The sequence below is a fragment of the Oncorhynchus masou genome, chromosome 24 (assembly GCF_036934945.1).
Source record: "Oncorhynchus masou masou isolate Uvic2021 chromosome 24, UVic_Omas_1.1, whole genome shotgun sequence".
Taxonomy (NCBI): Eukaryota; Metazoa; Chordata; class Actinopteri; order Salmoniformes; family Salmonidae; genus Oncorhynchus; species Oncorhynchus masou.
In genome coordinates, this window is record NC_088235.1 from 13,783,440 (window position 1) to 13,806,451 (window position 23,012).

A 23,012-nucleotide genomic window follows, 5' to 3' on the forward strand; every position below is an offset into this window, starting at 1 on the left:
TGATAGGGGACTGAGGTTAGAGAGAGAGGGAAGGAAGGGGGAGTGGGAGGGAGGGAGGGAGGAAGGGAGAGTGAGAGAGGGAGGAGGAAGGAAGGGAGAGTGGGAGAGATGGAGGGAGGAAGGGATCTGTACTTAAGTCACCACCATACTGATAGGGGACTGGGGTTAGAGAGAGATGGAAGGAAGGGTGAGTGGGAGAGAGGGAGGGAGGAAGGGAGAGTGGGAGAGAGGGAGGGAGGAAGGGTGAGTGGGAGAGAGGGAGGGAGGAAGGGTGAGGGGAAGAGGGAGGGAGGAAGGGTGAGTGGGAGAGGGAGGGGAGGAGGGAGGGAGGAAGGGTGAGTGGGAGAGAGGGAGGGAGGAAGGGAGAATGGGAGAGGGGAGGGAGGAAGGGAGAGGGGAGGAGGGAGGGAGGAAGGGTGAGTGGGAGAGAGGGAGGGAGGAAGGGTGAGTGGGAAAGAGGGAGGGAGGAAGGGAGAGTGGGAGAGAGGGAGGGAGGAAGGGAGAGTGGGAGAGAGGGAGGGAGGAAGGGTGAGGGGAGAGGGAGGGAGGAAGGGAGAGTGGGAAAGAGGGAGGGAGGAAGGGAGAGTGGGAAAGAGGGAGGGAGGAAGGGTGAGTGGGAGAGAGGGAGGGAGGAAGGGTGAGTGGGAGAGAGGGAGGGGGGAAGGGAGAGTGGGAGAGAGGGAGGGAGGAAGGGTGAGTGGGAGAGAGGGAGGGAGGAAGGGTGAGTGGGAGAGAGGGAGGGAGGAAGGGTGAGTGGGAAAGTGGGGGAGAGAGAGAAAGACAGAAAGAGAGAGGGGAGAGACAGAGAGGGGGGGTTGGCAGACGTCCTGGACGGTTGGCACTTGGCCCTCGTCGCATGTCACTGGAGAGATACCCTCATTTGTGTTTTTAATCTTTTCATAAAGCTTTGCAAAGTGCGTGTGTGTGTGTGTGTGTGTGTGTGTGTGTGTGTGTGTGTGTGTGTGTGTGTGTGTGTGTGTGTGTGTGTGTGTGTGTGTGTGTGTGTGTGTGTGTGTGTGTGTGTGTGTGTGTGTGTGTGTGTGTGTGTGAGAGAGAGTGTGTGAGTGTGGCTGGAGTCTCCCAAAACACCTTAAGGTCTTCATTGTGGCTCTGGCACTGTAGAATATCCATGTGGGCCTGCTTCGGGTCACTCCGGATGTTTCCAACTGGCTGCCTGAGGAAGTGAGAGATTTTAATACTTTAAAGTGATAATCCGGGATTGGTACATTCATTTTAGTAAATGTTAAATTAAGGATATATAGCCATTGATTCTTGAAGAATGCAACTTCCATACACTGGTTACATTTCTCCAGCCCCATCGCTCAGCTGTTTACCCCAAAGAGTGGCTGGGTCAGAATGTTGTTGTTCTTTGAATACTGGATTGCCCCTTTAATACCGTAATACTGCAGTTACAACTTCATCTATGCCAAACAACTCTGCTAGGGGACCTCAATCTGCAAGAGATCAGCAATGTTTTTAATGATCTGGACTGGGGACTTGGTTTGGTGGAGGGATGAAAAACATGTCATTTTCTCTTCAGACATCAACACTGTTATTGAAGTGACAGATACTAAATATACATCGCAAACGGAACCCTATTCCATTTATAGTGCACTACTTTTGACCAGGGCCCCTTAGGGGAATAGGGTGCCAATTTGGGACCGATGCTGAGTCCGTCACATTAGTATGGATGACAATGTCAGGCAGCCCTGTGCTGAGACTGATTAGTAATCCCTGACTGTCTCTTCCCCCAATGCAAACACAAAAGCAAAATTGGCAGTTGAACAGTATTTCCATTTGATGGAGTTCACAGCGTTCCCCTGGAGTACTACATGACATTACTCTAATGTGGACATTATGTTCAGTTAGACCTCTATGGAGAAAGAGAGAGAACTGGAGATGTTTTGTGGTCAAGTCAATGATGTTAGGCCCTGTCCAGAAATAACCCCTAGCCCCTAGGCACTAGCCACTTGTCCCGGGAGAGGGGACTGGAGTTGTTTAGTGGTCAAGACATTGTGTTAGGTTAGGCACTCTCTAGAACCAACCTATAGCCCATAGGCACTACCTCCTCAACACTTGTGTAGATCTGAAAGAATTTGATAGGTGTAAGCAATATGGCTAGCCTATCAGAGGGCAAGGTGGAGCTTGTGCTAGAGCAGACAGCTCTTGTTCTGTCATTTTGGGATCGTAAGAACACACTATTGTGATGGTAGGATCCAAAATGTTCTATTTAATATTATAAACTTGGGGGGTTGAGCCCTGAATGCTGATTGGCTGACAGCCATGGTATATCAGACTGTATACCATGGATATGACAAAACATTTATTTTTACTGCTCTAATTACGTTGGTAACCAGTTTATAATAGCAATAAGGCACCTCGGGGTTTGTGGTATATGGCCAATATACCACTGCTAAGGGCTGTATCCAGGCACTAAGAACAGCCCTTAGCCCTGGTATATTGGCCCTTGTGCCTTATTGCTTTATGCCTTATTGCTTAATAATATAATGTGTGATATCACATTCAGTACACAATATGATTTTAAATCCAAAGGTCTTTATAATATGCCTCAATCCTTTAAACTGAATACATTTCTGTAGAGACAAACTTCCCAAACCTTGAAATATGTGTTCACAATCCACAGTGCCAGGTTCAACAGAAATGTTAGCTGCCATATGGCATTAGAATCTTTCCAGATTTACAATTGCTTGAGATAAACAATTATTTCCTCACACGCAACAGCTGTGCAACTAGAGATCGTTGAATCAATGTCTGCATTCCAAAAGGCACCCTATTTCCTACATAGTGCACTATGTAAGGACAAGAGTGGAATTTGGGATGCAGGAGCTGTCCACGGCCCTATACCTGTCCATGGTCCCTATACCTCCTCCTATCAGGGAGCTGTCTACGGCCCCTATACCTCCTCCTGTCAGGGAGCTGTCCATGGTCCCTATACCTCCTCCTGTCAGGGAGCTGTCCATGGTCCCTATACCTCCACATAATAAGGAGCTGTCCATGGTCCCTGTACCTCCTCTTGTCGGGGAGCTGTCCATGGTCCCTGTACCTCCTCTTGTCAGGGAGCTGTCCATGGTCCCTATACCTCCCCCTGTTAGGGAGCTGTCCATGGTCCCTGTACCTCCTCCTGTCAGGGAGCTGCCCATGGTCCCTATACCTCCTGTCAGGGAGCTGACCATGGACCCTATACCTCCACATAATAAGGAGCTGTCCATGGTCCCTGTACCTCCTCTTGTCAGGGAGCTGTCCATGGTCCCTATACCTCCACATAATAAGGAGCTGTCCATGGTCCCTGTACCTCCTCTTGTCGGGGAGCTGTCCATGGTCCCTGTACCTCCTCTTGTCAGGGAGCTGTCCATGGTCCCTATACCTCCTGTCAGGGAGCTGACCATGGTCCCTATACCTCCACATAATAAGGAGCTGTCCATGGACCCTATACCTCCACATAATAAGGAGCTGTCCATGGTCCCTGTACCTCCTCTTGTCAGGGAGCTGTCCATGGTCCCTGTACCTCCTCTTGTCAGGGAGCTGTCCATGGTCCCTATACCTCCCCCTGTCAGGGAGCTGTCCATGGTCCCTATACCTCCACATAATAAGGAGCTGTCCATGGTCCCTGTACCTCCCCCTGTCAGGGAGCTGTCCATGGTCCCTGTACCTCCACTTAATAAGGAGCTGTCCATGGTCCCTATACCTCCCCCTGTCAGGGAGCTGTCCATGGTCCCTGTACCTCCACTTAATAAGGAGCTGTCCATGGTCCCTGTACCTCCACTTAATAAGGAGCTGTCCATGGTCCCTGTACCTCCACATAATAAGGAGCTGTCCATGGTCCCTATACCTCCACATAATAAGGAGCTGTCCATGGTCCCTGTACCTCCACATAATAAGGAGCTGTCCATGGTCCCTATACCTCCTGTCAGGGAGCTGTCCATGGTCCCTATACCTCCACATAATAAGGAGCTGTCCATGGTCCCTGTACCTCCTCCTGTCAGGGAGCTGTCCATGGTCCCTGTACCTCCCCCTGTTAGGGAGCTGTCCATGGTCCCTGTACCTCCTCCTGTCAGGGAGCTGTCCATGGTCCCTGTACCTCCACTTAATAAGGAGCTGTCCATGGTCCCTATACCTCCTCCTGTCAGGGAGCTGTCCATGGTCCCTATACCTCTCCCTGTCAGAAAGCTGTGCATGGTTCTGGGCATAGTATTACCTACTAGAATACTAGGAGTAATTTAATAGGATCTCAATGGTTCCAAACACATTTTTTTTGTAGCTGTGATGTTGTGGCTGGTATGAAGCAGGTAGATGATGACTGTGGTGCTGTGGCTGGTATGAAGCAGGTAGATGACCGTGGTGCTGCAGCTGTGGCTGGTATGAAGCAGGTAGATAGATGATCGTGGTGCTGCAGCTGTGGCTGGTATGAAGCAGGAAGATGACCGTGGTGGTGCAGCTGTGGCTGGTATGAAGCAGGTAGATAGATGATCGTGGTGCTGCAGCTGTGGCTGGTATGAAGCAGGTAGAAGATTGTCGTGCTGCAGCTGTGGCTGGTATGAAGCAGGTAGATAGATGATTGTGGTGCTGCAGGTGTGGCTGGTATGAAGCAGGTAGATGATCATGGTGCTGCAGCTGTAGGATCGTTACTATCTGGGCAAAGTCAAAACCCCACCTATTTCTATAATTTATCTTCTAAAAATCTGATTTTAAAACTAACCATAACCTTAACCACACATCTCAAATTAAATGAAGACTAAAAGGCACATTTTTGTTTTCCTACATTTTTATGATATAGCCCGTTTTGGAACCAAGCTGTGGGGGCTGCTGTAGCCAGGGCTGCCGTCCATGGTGCTGAAGAGGCTGGGGTCTGATGCCACAGCTGTGGCTTGTATAAGAGCTGCTGTCCATGGTGCTGAAGGGGCTCGGGTCTGCTGCCACAGCTGTGGCTTGTATAGGGGTTGCTGTCCATGATCTTGCACAGCAGGTAGTCTGTACTGGTGCCTTGTCAGAGGTTGCTGTCCATGGTGTTGCAGTGCTGAATCCCCCAGGGGTCATGACCAGGGCGGTGCTGAAGGGACAGCTCCCAGCTGTGTCTCTGCGGGCTGACATACACTCTCATGGCACCACAGTCACTAAATCATCATTCCGTTTTTTGCTATTGCTAAATAGACCTAGGGATATGATTATATTTTGAAAGCACAGAGACGAGCACAGTATAGCTCATAAACACAGGGACTCATAGCATAGCATTCATCCATTACATATAATCCATATATTGTATCCATATATATATAATCCATAGCCATAGCTTTGGATATTGCATCTACTGCAGCTTGTAATGAGGATCGGATCATATAAATGAACTCACAATGTACTGAGAGAGACAGCTTCGACCAGACACAGTGTCCACCCTCTCGACTCCCAGCAGGCAGGCAGCGCAAATGTGCATCACAAACCATTTTAGAGACGGTTCGCTGCTCCTCAACCCCATAACAGACAAAGTGTGTCATACCCGTGCCCCGGTGCCCGGTCATAATCTAGTAGTGGAGGCATCTGCTTTATTAAACTAGCTGCCATCTCAACTGTCAAGCGTCTTTATATAATATAGAACCCTCAAACTCATCCCTGGACCTCGCCAGTTCCAATGCATATTTTTGTATTGTTCCCTTCTAATCAGGGACTAATTTAGACCTGGCTACCAGGTGTGTGCAATTAATGATCAGATAGGAAAATCAGCAGGCTCCGGACCTCGTAGGGTAAGAGTATGTAGAATATCTGTAGCCTATCCATTCACCGCCCGCGGGCAATGATGGATTCGATAACTGTCGAGCGCTTTAGCAAGCAGCAAGAAGTAACCTAACAGATGTAGCTTAATTGCGTGCGCAATATTTCGACAAATTGTATGTTGGCCAACAACATTACAAGCACTGACTGCGCAAAAACACGTACAACGCTCCCCAAGTTAGTCCACTTAGCTGAAGTCAGTGGATCTATTTAATGGTATAGTAACGCGGGTAACGGACCTTTAGGTAGCCTAACTCACTCCTCACTCAACCTATACTGTCTGACGACAAGGAGTATGGTGCTAAACCATTGACATGCCAGACAGTAACATAACCCTTTGAATGTGTGTGGGGGATGCCCTCCATGATCGTTTCACTTTTTAGCTCAGTCAACCTTCATGTCCGCCCTTGAAGCAAAGTCTCCAGTTCGAAACGGCGGTTCAGCGGTCTGTACAACTAACCAACCACATACGCTCTTATGCCTGTTTAACCATTCAGATGTTCGGGTATGACTTCCACATGAATAACCACTGAACCAATTCTCACCCTTCGTATGGTTATAGACTCAGAGGAAACAGTACATGTTTGGTGTATGTTTGGTCATTATTATCAAATTTCCTCTTGTTCCATTAGAACTAAGAACTTAGAGTTGCACCCTTTACATATACAATGCATTTATAGGTGTGTAAAAACATCGCGAGCTGATATTGTCTCTGTTACGATCAATTCGGTTTATTTATTTGGCAATGCGCAATTAACTCGTATTATGGTTGAACAAAAGTAAAATTGTTAAGAAAACAAAGTTATACCATTAACTTAGTAGACTCAATTAGATACATTCTTACCTCGAAGCATATTACCAAAATATTAACTTAAGTGAAAAGTTTGCCATATTTAGGTCAACGTCGAAAAAAACGAAGTCCCTGCCAAACAACATTTAGAACGGATGAAGTGGTATAGCTTGACTAAACTGCTCAACAATAACCCCAAATCATTCGATGAACATAAACATGCATACCTAATAGTGTTTTGACCTAAATACAAGAAACAACTACATACACAGTCGTGAAGAGGAGGGAGGATATGTTCTGTAGGCTACTTTGCATAAGAACAGAAGAAGACACTAATTACTACAGACAGAGGCGAGTTTCAGACATTGTCTCAAAACAGCACACAAAACACCTGCCACATCAGCAAAAAAAGTAGAAGAAATCTATTTTAAAAATGAAAATATCCTTGTTTCAAAATCATAAGGAGGGTAATTCCACTATCCGCTTATAATGTCCCATGATGATAGAATATAAGGTTTTTTATTGTCCTGCGCGCGCCAGCTCATCCGTCTTTGCAGCCAAAATAGGCCAATATTCCAACAACGAATGGTAAACCCCAAGCCAACGTGCCGGTTCGTCAGGAGCAGTAGCCTGTCTGTCTGGGCAGTGGGCACCAAACCTCGGGTCCAAGTCCAAGGGAACATCCCTATGCCTTGAATTAAGGGACGGCTATGGAAGAGTGTCAGAGGGTGGGGGTGGGAAAGTGGTATACCAGACGCAGCAAGAAAACGTCCATACGTGCTTTATCTTAGTGGCTGTGACGTGATATTGCAGCCCCAGTCCTAAGCAGGGTGAGCGAGCAGAGCGGTTTCTATCTCTCCTCCATACTTACTCAGTATTCAAACATCCGTCCGCTAAGGATTTTTTTGGACTACTTGCTGCTTCGTCTTGATAGGCTAATATATCTGGAGAAAAGACACGAAGGGACCCGTCGACGATCCATAGAGGTATACCTTCACGGTAATTTGGTAGGTTTTTGTCCCCCCAATTATTCTACTATTCCTCTATTGGGCTGTCGCGAGTTGTTTCGCTTCTCACTGGGTCCGTTTTGATGGAAAAAAGCGACGCGGAGGAGATGATCCAGACCGGAGTCTAACGCATTTTTTTTTTGTCCATTGACGATCATCTTGTTGCATTGGACTTCTATTGTGGGCTATGGGAAGTATCGATTCGCACGGAGACAGCACATTTTGCTCTTCATAAAGGATGTGGTCAAGTATTTTGGAAAAATAGCCATAGCTTCCGGAGTGTAAGGTAATTTTGGGGATAATATTAATTGCATTATTATTATTATTATAGTAGTAGTATGCTATTATGATTGTATGGCTGTAGACAGATAAAGCAGCCAGGCTTTAAATAACACAAACAGATTCCACGCCAGCTAGGCTACTGCAACGCTCTCTGTTTAACCGATATAGCCTCGTCTGAAAGTTGAAATATTCCACCTCGATCAACATTTCTGTGGCTGCAGCATTGTATCTCTGTTTGGAATGAATAGGCTCTAACATGCGTCGAGGGTTTCCAACCATGGGACGGACACACATAGACTCCGCTGGGTTGGAATAAGTTAACAGATGTATTTCTGTGCGCCTTTTATCAAAAATGGGCAAAAATCTGGTTTTAGCGCCGTCTATGTGTCAGTGAATTGTGATTGAGTTGATATTTCATCATATTCATATCGCTTTGCAAAGCAGGAGGAAAAACAACTTTAATTTGATAGTAAAATAAGCGGATGTTTTTGCATCCTCTAACAAATTGTAATCCTCGATAAGCGCTCAAACCATGTCCGTTCAGCAAAAGGACTTCTGTTTTCAGAGAACGGCATGTACCCTATGAATCTTATAAACAGTGATAATGCAAGAATGATCTATCCATTAGTGAGAATATTTGCAGAGAAATAGCATTTAGATACTATATGAACAGGTCCCAAACCAAAAGACAACATTCTGTCCATTTGGCAGCACAATATGCCATTATATTATATCGCATTCTTTGTCATTTTATCATGCATAACCTAAACTAATGTCCTCAAATTAGGTTTATAGTCCTCAATGTTTGAAATCCTACTATTCTCATGTTCTCAGAAGAATATTCTATAGACTTAATTCCACCGCCTACTCACACACCACTGTGACACTGCTCACAGCTGCAATGCCTGCAGGATTAATACAATCAGGACATCGCATGCATTCTCTCGCTCTCTCTCTCTCTCTCTCTCTCTCTCACCCTCTCTCCTTCTCTCGCGACTCGATACGTGATCCAGATCTGTCTATTAGTAGATGGAAGAACGTTACAGGTATCATTAGCTGCCTATAAGGGAGGAGAAGAAAGCCCATGTTAGTTATGTTAAGGAAATCGGGACTGGGGACACGATGCTGTATTTGTGTCAATGTGTGGGTTGGTTAATCTCCCACTGAGTCTTTATATGAAATTAGTGTATAATGGACTTCCAAACCAGTTCTTAGTCCACTATTGAATTGAGGAAAGATACAGGTTGGATGGATGGGCGTGGAACATAGCCTACAGCATATCACGCAGTATGGTCTTGGATTCGGAAATAAATCAAATAAAATAGACACAGAATCCAAACCCTTTTTGTCAGGGACGTGGAATACACCGACGACATAATCCAGTTCATTATTCTCATCGAAATGAATATCGACGGTTTAAAGCCCCTCTCCGCGATGCGTAATGGAGAACATAGTTGCGCAAAATGAGCTCACTTCCAATAAAATACCACATGCAGCCAATATGTCCCTCAGAGCAATATGATAACTGTTCACAATCACAGACCTCTCTTTCTTTGTGATGAACACACACATATGAACACGCGAGCCCCACCACGTTCGAAATATTCCAAAGATGGACGGTTCCCTTGTTCTGCCAATCGGTCCAATTAATTACAACTCAATAACGACTGACACGAGTTTCATTGATCCCTTATGCGGACTTCCCCAAATCAAGCGACCATTGCAACCACAAGGTGGCAGTGTTTGTCCAAAGTTTTATCTTTCTTGCAAAAGGCAACAAGGGAGAGGAGCAGGAGACTGCCCGCCGTAATGTAACAGTGGAACAGGAATGATGACGGTTGGCCAGGTGTTTTCCAAGGCGGAAAAGGTTGATGCCTCACTATGAACTAAACGTTGGTATAATCAGAACACCCAGTATTAGACCAACACAGGTTCATGTTGTTTACTGTTACTAACTGTGTCTTTAAGAGTCCTTGGTGTCATTTTTACATCTCTCCCCCTTGCAGGCCAAATGACATAGGATGAAGGCTATTCGTAACCAGTTGATTTATATATTTTCCACCTATCTCCTGGTTATGTTTGGATTAACTGGTGCACAAGACTACTGGTGTTCCACTTTGGTCAAAGGGGTCATATATGGATCTTACTCAGTGACTGAGATGTTTCCCAAGAACTACACAAATTGCACATGGACGTTGGAGAACCCTGACCCTACCAAATACAGCATCTACCTTAAACTATACAAACGAGACTTGAGCTGCTCCGAGTTCTCTTTGCTTGCTTATCAATTCGATCACTACTCACACGAGAAGATCAATGAATTGCTGAAAAACAACGAGTCTATAGTGTACCTGTGTGATTCCAAGAATATGTATATATTTTTGCAGTATGACAAGAATTTTGTGCAGCTACGGAGGGTTTTCCCTTACGATTATAACGGATTGCAGAAGACGGACGAAGAGGAGAAGTCTGTGGTGGAATTCTTGGTCTTGAACAAGGCGAGCCCCAGTCAATTTGGATGTCAGGTGCTGTGCACGTGGCTGGAAAACTGCCTGAAATCGGAGAAAGGAACTGTGGAATCATGTGGAATAGTGTATACGAAATGCACCTGTCCCCAGCACCTAGGCGACGGAGAATCAGAAAGTATGCTTTTGCTTAACAACGTGGTTTTGCCTTTAAATCCCCAAACGGAGGGATGCCTGACTCCACAAATCCGTGCTGGGCAGGTGTGCAACATCAGTGCAGAGGTTAAACGACCAGCAAAGGAGGGTGAGTAACCAGCCCCAAACATGCTGTATGTCTAACATACTGCAGTTATACTACAGTTCAATGAGCATTGTTTGTATGTATGCATATATAGATGAGCCAGCTGGGAGTTTGAGTCAACCTAGCTCTGGTCCAGGGCGTTAGTGCGTATTCTTCTACTAACCAAATATCCCTTGGTAGTGGAACGGACAATAACAACTTGGGCCAGAGCTAGAGTCCACTGTGCACGTCAATAGCCTCTTTTAACCCCTCTCTACCCCTCTACCGGTATAGTGCATGTCTGTCTACAGAGTTGGGTTGTGGGCAGTGAAACAAAAAACACACACAGCTGACCTCACAATGCAATGCATCCCTAGACCAAAGCTACAAGAGGAGCGGGTGTTGTACATGAGATACGCCTGGTCCATATTCCTCCACAGCCCAGCCCACCATCATGTATGCTGCTCATCTCTAATATACAATTATATTGCAATTATTGGTTGATAATGACCAGTGGTTTTCAGGCGTTGGTGATGTGTATCATCACCAATGACTATGGTAGTGTTTTCTCATTCCCAGGACCATGGAAAGAGGAGCTGTGATGGTGTAGCAGCTACATATTCACACTGAAGGAAATGAGAGAGCCATCCAGAAATATCTAGTCTTTTAACACCATTGTAGATGACATATCTCATTAGAACAAAACCAATCCAACGTTCGGCTTAGCAGTTTTTCATTAAAATGAGTCTATTTAGTGTTTACAGACCTCCACAATACTTATTAAAGGGATGATTGGAATATGCCTTTAAATTAGAACAGGAGATAGACTACGGAGTCAACGCATAGTGTTGACACAACAGAATACTATAGTCCAGAATAGTGAATACTGGGATACTGGATATATTCTAAAATATTCCATAATACTGGTCTATAATACAGAACACTGGAATACTGGATATATTCTATAATACTGGTCTTTAGTACAGAACACTGGAATACTGGATATATTCTATAATATTCTATAATACTGGTCTTTAGTACAGAACACTGGAATACTGGATATATTCTAGAATATTCTATAATACTGGTCTATAGTACAGAACACTGGAATACTGGATATATTCTAGATCATTCCAGCATACTGATCTAGAATACATAACACTGCATCAGAAACTCCCAAACATGGAAATCAGAATGAATAGAATGGGCTTGGAAGCTCTAACCCTGGCAATGGACTTGTAAACTCATAGGCAGACTCACAATTGCTGCCTGGTATTGTGATGCAATCATTTCCATGGTCTTTTGGAATGTTCTATCAACTGATGCTGGATTGCCATGGTAATGTAGAATGTTCATTCAAACAATGTTAAATGATGTGGCTGGCTCATGCAATGGAATATATTTTTTGTAATGTCAGTTGAGTTGACTCAACAAATCACAGTACAGATGGAAGGTTACACTTTCTGCTTTTACTCCCTGGCCTGGGCACACTCAAAAACCACCAATTATGTCACCATCGACTTGAATGGAGACACCCTTTCTATTCATTGTTATTTCTATGCTCCCAAAACCATTCTCTCAGATTCTAGTCTGTTCTAGGTCCTGTTTATACAGTATACGGTGTTAGACTTTCAACATTACTCCCAAGATATTGCGCACCCGCCCGTGCTTGACTAGGCCTTTGTTTTGGAATATAGCTAACGTAATACCAAGCTCTCTTCCCTTGCTTTGTAAATGATGAATAATCTCTCCCCCAGATGCCTGGGTTGCAGATGACCAGATTTCTTCAGCTTTTCATTTATTGTCAAGGGTTAGACAGAAAACTCAGAAGTGGTATTTTTTTTACTGTTCTTTCTCCCACAACCACACAGTATCTATCTGCATCGGCCTGTCACCATTTCAGCTTACGCTGGCAAGTGTGACAAATGCCCTTAATTGCTTCCGGAGGATTCCATCCTTTTTCTTCAAATACCCCATGAAACTGTCACCATGTAGTGAAATCCCACAGACTCCCTGTTTGCTAGTTTATTCTACGTCGTATTAGTAACTCACACTCAGACACACAGAACACAGATAGAGACAGAATAAAGACACACACACACACACACACAGACACACACACACACACACGCACGCATGCACACACACACGCACGCATGCACACACACACACACGCACGCACGCACGCACGCACGCACAGAGACACAGTCAGACAGAGAGACACAGTCAGACAGACAGACAGACAGACCACCCCCCCCACACACACACACAGAGACACAGACAGACAGACCCCCCCCACCCACACACACACACAGCCCACACACACACAGAGACTTATTTTAGAGTATCTGTTGCATAATAAATACATGTATCAAGTCTGAATGTTTAGGAGCCACTTCAAAAGAGTGTTGTGATGACTCAACCAAATCCTGTATATGTGGAGAGGAGAGATAAGAGCACAGAGGTGTGGTGGCAGATTTACAATGTGTGTGTGTGTGTGTGTGTGTGTGTGTGTGTGTGAGTGTGTGTGTGTGTGTGTGTGTGTGTGTGTGTGTGTGTGTGTGTGTGTGTGTGTGTGTGTGAGGTGTGGTGACAGATTCAGAGGGAGACACAGTAAAGAGGGAGTCATTCCGGCACAGTGATCCAAGCAGAATGAATCACACATTACACACAACAGAAAAGAATGAACCAATGTTAAAGGAGCGACCCCCCTTTGGAAACCGTCACAGATGGAACCAGACGTCGAATAATACAACCCCGGGGAACAATTAGCAGCTTTATGACCAAACAGAAAGTACAACCGTAGAACCTTACATAGAATGACTGAATGGAGTTCAGTTGAGTTCAGCTGGTCTCTGGTTCTCCCTGGTTCTTCTTGGTTCTCCACTCCTCATCACACAGAATATAGATCATGGAACATAGAACCTCACAATAACTGCATGGAGTTCAGTTGAGTCTAGCTGGTCCGTCTCTGGCTTTCCCTGGTTCTCCACTCCTGATCAAACAGAACATAGAACATAGATACTCACATAGAACGACTGCATGGAATTTAGTTGAGTTGAGCCGGTCTCTGTGATTCTCCCCCTTGGCCTTTGCTCCCATGCAAATAGAAAACAGAGCATTTTGTGCCGCCTGGCTGGCAGAAAGGATTGCTTTGAGTGTATGCAAATGAGATGTTCCGTTTCTTTCTCTGTTTGTAAAACATTAGTGAGTATAGAAGGTCCTTGTCATTGACCATGGGACCACGTGACATTGTAGGAACTGGGTATTGTTGTTGGAGTAGAAGACTGTAATTGTGTGTAGGTGGTCGTAGGGTTATCATAGGGGATTAGGTCATGATATATATTAGGTGGTCGTAGGGTTATCATGGGGGATTAGGTAATGATATATATTAGATATTCATAGGGATATCATAGGGGATTAGGTGATGATATATATTAGATATTCATAGGGTTATCATAGGGGATTAGGTGATGATATATATTAGATATTCGTAGAGATATCATAGGGTATTAGGTCATGATATATATTAGATATTCGTAGGGTTATCATGGGGGATTAGGTCATGATGTATATTAGATATTCATCGGGATATCATAGGGGATTAGGTGATGATATATATTAGATATTCGTAGGGATATCATAGGGGATTAGGTCATGATATATATTAGATATTTGTAGTGATATCATAGGGGATTAGGTCATGATATATATTAGATATTCGTAGGGATATCATAGGGGATTAGGTGATGATATATATTAGATATTTGTAGGGATATCATAGGGGATTAGGTGATAGGTGATGATATCATAGGGATTAGGCATGATATATATTAGATATTCATAGGGATATTAGATATTAGATATTTGTAGGGATATCATATTAGATATTCGGGGATTATAGTGGGCATGATATATATTAGATATTCGTAGGGATATCATAGGGGATTAGGGCATGATATATATTAGATATTCATAGGGATATCATAGTGGATTAGGTGATGATATATATTAGATATTCGTAGGGATATCATAGGGGATTAGGTGATGATATATATTAGATATTCGTAGGGATATCATAGGGGATTAGGTGATGATATATATTAGATATTCGTAGGGATATCATAGGGGATTAGGTGATGATATGATATTATTAGATATTCGTAGGGATATCATAGGGGGTCATTATATATTAGATATTCGTAGGGATATCATAGGGGATTAGGTCATGATATATATTAGATATTCGTAGGGATATCATAGGGGATTAGGTGATGATATATATTAGATATTTGTAGGGATATCATAGGGGATTAGGTCATTATATATATTAGATATTCGTAGGGATATCATAGGGGATTAGGTGATGATATATATTAGATATTTGTAGGGATATCATAAGGGATTAGGGCATGATATATATTAGATATTCGTAGGGATATCATATATATATTAGGGGGATATCATAGGGGATTAGGTGATGATGTATATATTAGATATTCATATCATAGGGGATTAGGTGATGATATATATTAGATATTCGTAGGGATATCATAGGGGATTAGGTCATGATATATATTAGATATTCGTAGGGATATCATAGGGGATTAGGTGATGATATATATTAGATATTCGTAGGGATATCATAGGGGATTAGGGCATGATATATATTAGATATTCGTAGGGATATCATAGGGATTAGGGCATGATATATATTAGATATTCGTAGTTAGGGATATCATAGGGGGATTAGGTGATGATATATATTAGATATTCATAGGGATATCATAGGGGATTAGGTCATATATATATTAGATATATATATTAGATATTCGTAGGGATATCATAGGGGATTAGGTGATGATATATTAGATATTAGGGGGCATATGATATATATTAGATATTCGTAGGGATATCATAGGGGATTAGGTGATGATATATATTAGATATTCATAGGGATATCATAGGGGATTAGGTGATGATATATATTAGATATTCATAGGGATATCATAGATAGGGATATCATATCATAGGGGATTAGGTGCATGATATATATTAGATATTCGTAGGGATATCATAAGGGATTAGTAGGCATGATATATATTAGATATTCGGCATGATATATATTAGATATTCGTAGGGATATCATAGGGGATTATATATTAGGGGGATATCATGATTATATATATAGATATTTCGTAGGGATATCATAGTGGATTAGGGCATGATATATATTAGATATTCGTAGGGATATCATAGGGGATTAGGGCATGATATATATTAGATATTCGTAGGGATATCATAGGGGATTAGGTCATGATATATATTAGATATTCGTAGGGATATCATAGGGGATTAGGGCATGATATATATTAGATATTCGTAGGGATATCATAGGGGATTAGGTCATGATATATATTATAGCCACATTCATTGATGTCCATCGTTAGCTGTGCACCATATTCTGATTTTAAAAACATCTCAAATACTAGATTATGAGCGTAGCCTTCTTAAACATGGAGTGCCAAGTAGTGTTTCTAACGTGTCTGCTCTGTAACTTCAATCTTTATCCTGTATTGTTGTCAACGGTGGATGTGTGTAATGAAAAATGGGTTTAAGTATGTGTATCTCAAGGGTGACAAAACTATTGAGAAGAGCTGTGTCACTGTGGACGACATCATCCCACATCGTCCTAATGTGTCCATGTAGTTAGATCTCTTCTCCAAATGCAGCATTTGACATTGTTCTATCAACATGTTGATAACAGTTTAAAAGCAACAGCTTATTTTTTTATGAAGATTTTCTTCGAGCATCTATTTATAGTTCAGCAGGTTTGGTGTGTGTTTTTCCTGGGTGTGTGTTTAAGTGTGTGTGTTTGTATGTGTGTTTGTGTGTGTGTGCTTGTGTGTGGCAGAGAGAGGTTGAATTTAATTCCATTTTTATCTGGATAACCACTGGATTTAAAAGAGTACATAGTATATGTCCCAAATGGCACCCTATTCCCTATATAGTGCACTACTTTTGACCAGAGGACACAGGGTATCCCATAGGAAATCGGGTGTCATGTGGGACACAGCCCGAGTCTCCTGTGGCAGCAAAACAGTGTTAAGTAGTGTGTGCGTGTGTGTGCGTGTGTGTGCGTGTGTGTGCGTGTGTGTGTGTGTGTGTGTGTGTGTGTGTGTGTGTGTGTGCAGCAACACCAACTGGGGGTTCTTTCCTGCTCCTTATGAGGAATCATATCCGTTACTAAAGCATGGACAAGGCCTACTCTGACATCCACACGCGGCATGGTAGAGGTTGACCCGGCATGTTAGAGGTTGACCCGGCATGTTAGAGGTTGACCCGGCATGTTAGAGGTTGACCCGGCATGTTAGAGGTTGACCCGGCATGGTAGAGGTTGACCCGGCATGGTAGAGGTTGACCCGGCATGGTAGAGGTTGACCCGGCATGGTAGAGGTTGACCCGGCATTGCAGAGATTGACCCGGCATGGTAGAGGTTGACCCGGCATGGTAGAGGTTGACCCGGCATGGTAGAGGTTGACCCGGCATGGTAGAGGTTGTCTGCCTCTCATATGGTCCCGTACCCACTATGTAGTGCACTGCTTTTGACCTGAGCGCTATGGGAATCCCTATGGGCCCTGGTCAAATGTAGTGCACTACACTATATTGGGAATATGGTTCCATTTGGGATGCAAACCCTGTCTGGCTAACCTGATTTATTTATTTAACCTTTATTTAACTAGGCAAGTCAGTCACAAATAAATTCTTATTTACAATGACGGCCAACCAGAAGACAGAAGGCCTCCTGCGGGGACGGGTGCTGGGATTAAAAATAACAATACAGGACAAATCACACATCATGACAAGAGAGATAACACACTGCATAAACAGAGACAACACACTGCATAAAGAGAGACAACACTGCATAAAGAGAGACAACACACTGCATAAACAGAGACAACACACTGCATAAAGAGAGACAACTCACTGCATAAACAGAGACAACACACTGCATAAACAGAGACAACACACTGCATAAAGAGAGACAACACTGCATAAAGAGAGACAACTCACTGCATAAACAGAGACAACACACTGCATAAAGAGAGACAACACACTGCATAAAGAGATACAACTCACTGCATAAACAGAGACAACACACTGCATAAACAGAGACAACACACTGCATAAAGAGAGACAACACACTGCATAAACAGAGACAACACACTGCATAAAGAGAGACAACTCACTGCATAAACAGAGACAACACACTGCATAAAGAGAGACAACTCACTGCATAAACAGAGACAACACACTGCATAAACAGAGACAACACACTGCATAAACAGAGACAACACACTGCATAAAGAGAGACAACACACTGCATAAAGAGAGACAACACACTGCATAAACAGAGACAACACACTGCATAAAGAGAGACAACACACTGCATAAAGAGAGACAACACACTGCATAAAGAGAGACAACACACTGCATAAAGAGAGACAACACACTGCATAAACAGAGACAACACACTGCATAAACAGAGACAACACACTGCATAAGAGAGACAACACACTGCATAAGAGAGACAACACACTGCATAAAGAGAGACAACACACTGCATAAAGAGAGACAACACACTGCATAAAGAGAGACAACACACTGCATAAACAGAGACAACACACTGCATAAACAGAGACAACACACTGCATAAGAGAGACAACACACTGCATAAGAGAGACAACACACTGCATAAAGAGAGACACACACTGCATAAACAGAGACAACACACTGCATAAACAGAGACAACACACTGCATAAAGAGAGACAACTCACTGCATAAACAGAGACAACACATTGCATAAAGAGAGACAACACACTGCATAAAGAGAGACAACACACTGCATAAAGAGAGACAACACACTGCATAAACAGAGACAACACACTGTATAAACAGAGACAACACACTGCATAAGAGAGACAACACACTGCATAAACAGAGACAACACACTGCATAAAGAGAGACAACACACTGCATAAAGAGAGACAACACACTGCATAAACAGAGACAACACACTGCATAAACAGAGACAACACACTGCATAAGAGACAAGAACATAGCATGGCAGCAACACTGGCTGATCTGTTCTTCAATGCCTTAACCTGTCAGACGGAAATCAATATCAGAGGTGGTTAGTTTAGGCCCAAGATGAATCCAAGCTAGACCTCGATGCATAATGACCTATTGCTTTGGGGATGTTAATTGTGATGGTGCTGAAGACAATAAGAACATATTATATATGTACATTAGTTGATTAAAACATTACTGCGGTGTTAATTTGTTGATTCATATCTACTCTTTCCACATTAATGGTGAATGATTGTTGCTTGTATAGCAGAATCAGTTGTGGAGGTAAATGTTATTGCATGTCATTGCTGTCTGTCCACAACAGATGTTTATTTTTAACTATGAGGTTACCTGTTTTTTTGAATGGTAGATGCTCTTATAACATGAATTATCCAAGCAGAATGCTTTAATGGTGATAATTCTACATACTTTTGACAACAAGTAAAACTATATACAGATGTAGGATCTTAATTTGAGCCAGTTTGCTACAGCAGGCAAATGATCCTGCAGCAACAAGAAATATGAATTATTACGTAGATTGTAATCAATGGACATTTTGGTAGGAGTTGATACATTTTCTAAAAGGAAAATCAAGTCTGAAATATCAAAGTGGAAATTACAACCTCAGAAGCCCTTTAATAACTCAAATACACCTCAAATACACCAGAAGTGTATTCATTTGATTTGACTACAATTTGATTTGAAGTTGTACATTTCCTGCATTGCAGAAAAGTTCTCCTGCAACAAGGTGATCAAATTAAGATCCACACACAAAAACACATAACAAAATATGCTGTATCTTCCTGAACACATCTTCAGGAAATAATAAACCCACTTAAATTATATTAAATGATAATGTCGTTAAAGTTGGACTTTTGATAAAGTTCAAGAAGTTGTAAATATAAACTGTAAGTTATTTTCTTCTCCTGCTAATATGAGTCATGTGGGTGTAAATGTCTAGTAAAGCGTGTACTGTACAGTCTGTCATGTGTTTTCTGGCATGTTGTCCAGGACAGCAGCTGTGTTGTTCTGTGAAGTCTGTTGATGACGAGCCCATGGCGTTAGACGGACTCTGTCTTTGCTCTTTTTGTCTCACTGAGAATCTGCTATAGCTGCAGTATAGTATCCATGTCTTCTGCATAGCCCTCATGTCAGTAGGGTTAAGAGCTTTTCGCACTGCTGAGCCGAACCAAGCCGAGCCAAACGAGGCTGTACTGAGCTGGCTTGGTTACACGGCCACCATAGTTTCTGGGATCCTGCTGAAAGGACAATGTGAAATAAGAAATTCCAGCCAATACAGTCTGGTTTCACACACTATTCTGAAACGTGTGTTCGTGGCTAGAGCCAGCCATCTCTAGAGTTAGACAAACAACTTGGCACCCTATTCCTTAACTAGTGCACTACTTTTGACCCCTATCTAGTGCACTATGCCCCCTAGGGCTACCGTCAAATGTAGTGCACCTTATAAGGGATTGGGTGCCATTTGGGATGCAAGCATCTCTCCAGGATAGCAACCAGGTCCCGCTGTCTGCCTTCACTCTTCCTTCTCTGTCACTTCTTCCACTGGAGGCATTTTGACACTGAAATAAAAAGCTCAAAATCAACCCCGGAGTCTAAATTGTGCCACTTAAATTTCTGGCTGCTGCAACTGTACCAGAGGATCAACATCTTGAGGCATTGTCTCATTATTACATGGCTGGGCTCATTTAACTAGCATTGCCACCGTTGGCCATCAGACGTTATTTCTGTGTCCCAAATGGCACCCTATACCCGAAGTAGTGCACTACTTGACCACAGTGAGCCCCATAGGATTCCGTGCTGCTTTAGACTTCAATAATTGGCATCTTAAGTGCCCCTATTGTGTGAGAGAATTGACGTGTCGTTCTGTGCTCGGAGGTCGAATGGAAGGCTGAATAGCTTAGGACATACAATATAAGGTCACCAGCAAACCAAGAGGCTTCTGATACAGCAAGAACATGTTTAGCATGTGACAACATAATGATGTTATTTTTTGGTTCTGAATTGGAGGATTTATAATAACCAGATTAGAGTGAGGAGGGAGAAGGAAGGAGAGAGAGGGAGAGAGAGAAGAACAGGAGGAGAGAGAGGGAGAGAAGAAAGGGAGGAAAGAGAGGGAGAGAAGAAAGGGAGAGAGAGAGAGAAAGGAGAGGGAGATAGGGGAGGGAGAGAGAGATAGGGGAGAGGGAGAGAGAGAGAGATAGGGGAGGGAGAGAGAGATAGGGGAGAGGGAGAGAGAGATAGGGGAGGGAGAGAGAGATAGAGGGGAGGGAGAGAGAGATAGGGGAGAGGGAGAGAGAGAGAGATAGGGGAGGGAGAGAGAGAGAGGGGGAGGGAGAGAGAGATAGAGGGGGAGAGAGAGAGAGGGATAGAAGAAAGGGAGGAACAACGAAACGGTTACAAGCAGGTAAAGAGACGTCTGGAATATCCAGAGGTAACCTTCCACCACACCTCTGTCACTAAAAGTAAAAATACACTTCAGCTTTAAAAACACAGCGCAGCTTTAAAAACACAGAAAGCTTTAGAAGGAGAGCACTGCTTTACAAACACAGTGCAGCTTTAAAAACACGGTGCCGCTTTAAAAACACAGAAAGCTTTAGAAGGAGAGCACTGCTTTACAAACACAGTGCAGCTTTAAAAACACGGTGCCGCTTTAAAAACACAGAAAGCTTTAGAAGGAGAGCACTGCTTTACAAACACAGTGCAGTTTTAAAAACACGGTGCCGCTTTAAAAACACAGAAAGCTTTAGAAGGAGAGCACTGCTTTACAAACACAGTGCAGCTTTAAAAACACAGTGGCACTTTAAAAACACAGTGGCGCTTTAAAAACACAGTACTGCTTTAAAAACACAGCATGCTTTAGAAGGAGAGCACTGCTTTACAAACACGGTGCAGCTTTAGAAGGAGAGCACTGCTTGTAAAACACAGTGCAGCTTTAGGAGAGCACTGCTTTAAAAACACAGCATGCTTTAGAAGGAGAGCACTGCTTTACAAACACAGTGCCGCGTTAAAAACACGGTGCCGTTTTAAAAACACAGTGCTGCTTGAAAAACACAGAAAGCTTTAGAAGGAGAGCACTGCTTTACAAACACAGTGCAGCTTTAAAAACACAGTGGCACTTTAAAAACACAGTGCCGCTTTAAAAACACAGTACTGCTTTAAAAACACAGCATGCTTTAGAAGGAGAGCACTGCTTTACAAACACGGTGCAGCTTTAGAAGGAGAGCACTGCTTGTAAAACACAGTGCAGCTTTAGGAGAGCACTGCTTTAAAAACACAGTGCAGCTTTAGAAGGAGAGCACTGCTTTAAAACACAGTGCAGCTTTAGAAGTAGAGCACTGCTTTAAAACACAGTGCAGCTTTAGAAGGAGACACTGCTGCTTGCAGCTTTAGAAGGAGAGCACTGCTTGTAAAACACAGTGCAGCTTTAGAAGGAGAGCACTGCTTTAAAACACAGTGCAGCTTTAGAAGGAGAGCACTGCTTTAGAACACAGTGCAGCTTTAGAAGGAGAGCACTGCTTGTAAAACACAGTGCAGCTTTAGAAGGAGAGCACTGCTTGTAAAACACAGTGCAGCTTTAGAAGGAGAGCACTGCTTTAGAACACAGTGCAGCTTTAGAAGGAGAGCACTGCTTGTAAAACACAGTGCAGCGTTAGAAGGGGAGTGCAGCAGTGCATCTTTGTTGTGACTTCATATCTCTCCTAGTTTGAATTAAAAGACTGGTGATTGGTTGTGAACTACCATTCTCATTCATTCCAGCACAATGTGAGATCCAGTTTATAATACTAGACTGTACAGAGAGAACCCTATAAATCCATTGCCAGATAGTTATGTTTTATGGTTTCTGACTAAGCTGAGCTACTGTACAGCGCCGTGTGGAAAATGGCAGTGGGGAGTTTTATTGGCAAATGAAGTGTGTGAGGGAGGCAGCGCTCTAATGCACTGTCACCTGCCAAAGTCCTGGGCTGCTTGTGTCCCAAATAGCACCTATTCCCTTTATAGTGCACTACTATTGACCAGGGCCCATAGACCAGGACCGTAGGGCTCTGGTCAAAAGTTGTTCACTATATAGGCAGTAGGGCGCCATTTGGGCTGCGTTCAGTGAGCTGAGCACTGCAGCAGTCTCCCTCAGCCTCCGTCTCAGCAACGCATAGTGAGGCCTTTTATTCACTTTGGATCTCAGTCAAGTCACTCAGTAGTCCCACTGCATTATGCTCACCCCTATTGTTCAGTACACTTGGAGGCCATTTTACTT

At 43.4% G+C, this 23,012-nt stretch overlaps 1 protein-coding gene and 1 long non-coding RNA gene across 4 annotated transcripts in view; one reads left to right on the plus strand and one right to left on the minus strand.

Moving 5' to 3' along the window:
* Positions 1–629: 629 nt before the first annotated feature.
* Positions 630–9,568, minus strand: LOC135511560 (uncharacterized). The gene is made up of 3 exons (XR_010451266.1): positions 9,407–9,568; positions 8,840–8,923; positions 630–1,174 (listed from the first exon to the last, which is right to left on the minus strand). It is a non-coding gene; the product is annotated as an uncharacterized LOC135511560 (long non-coding RNA).
* Positions 7,354–23,012, plus strand: part of LOC135511559 (adhesion G protein-coupled receptor B3-like) — a 144,529-nt gene continuing 128,870 nt past the window's right edge. Inside the window, exons 1-2 of one of the 3 annotated variants that reach the window (XM_064933046.1) lie at positions 7,354–7,867; positions 9,870–10,632. In XM_064933046.1, the coding sequence (XP_064789118.1) occupies positions 9,885–10,632 (748 nt within the window). In that variant the 5' untranslated portion in view covers positions 7,354–7,867; positions 9,870–9,884. The remainder of the gene's footprint in view (positions 7,868–9,869; positions 10,633–23,012) is intronic. The other 2 variants (XM_064933044.1, XM_064933043.1) reach the window with 2 other exon arrangements.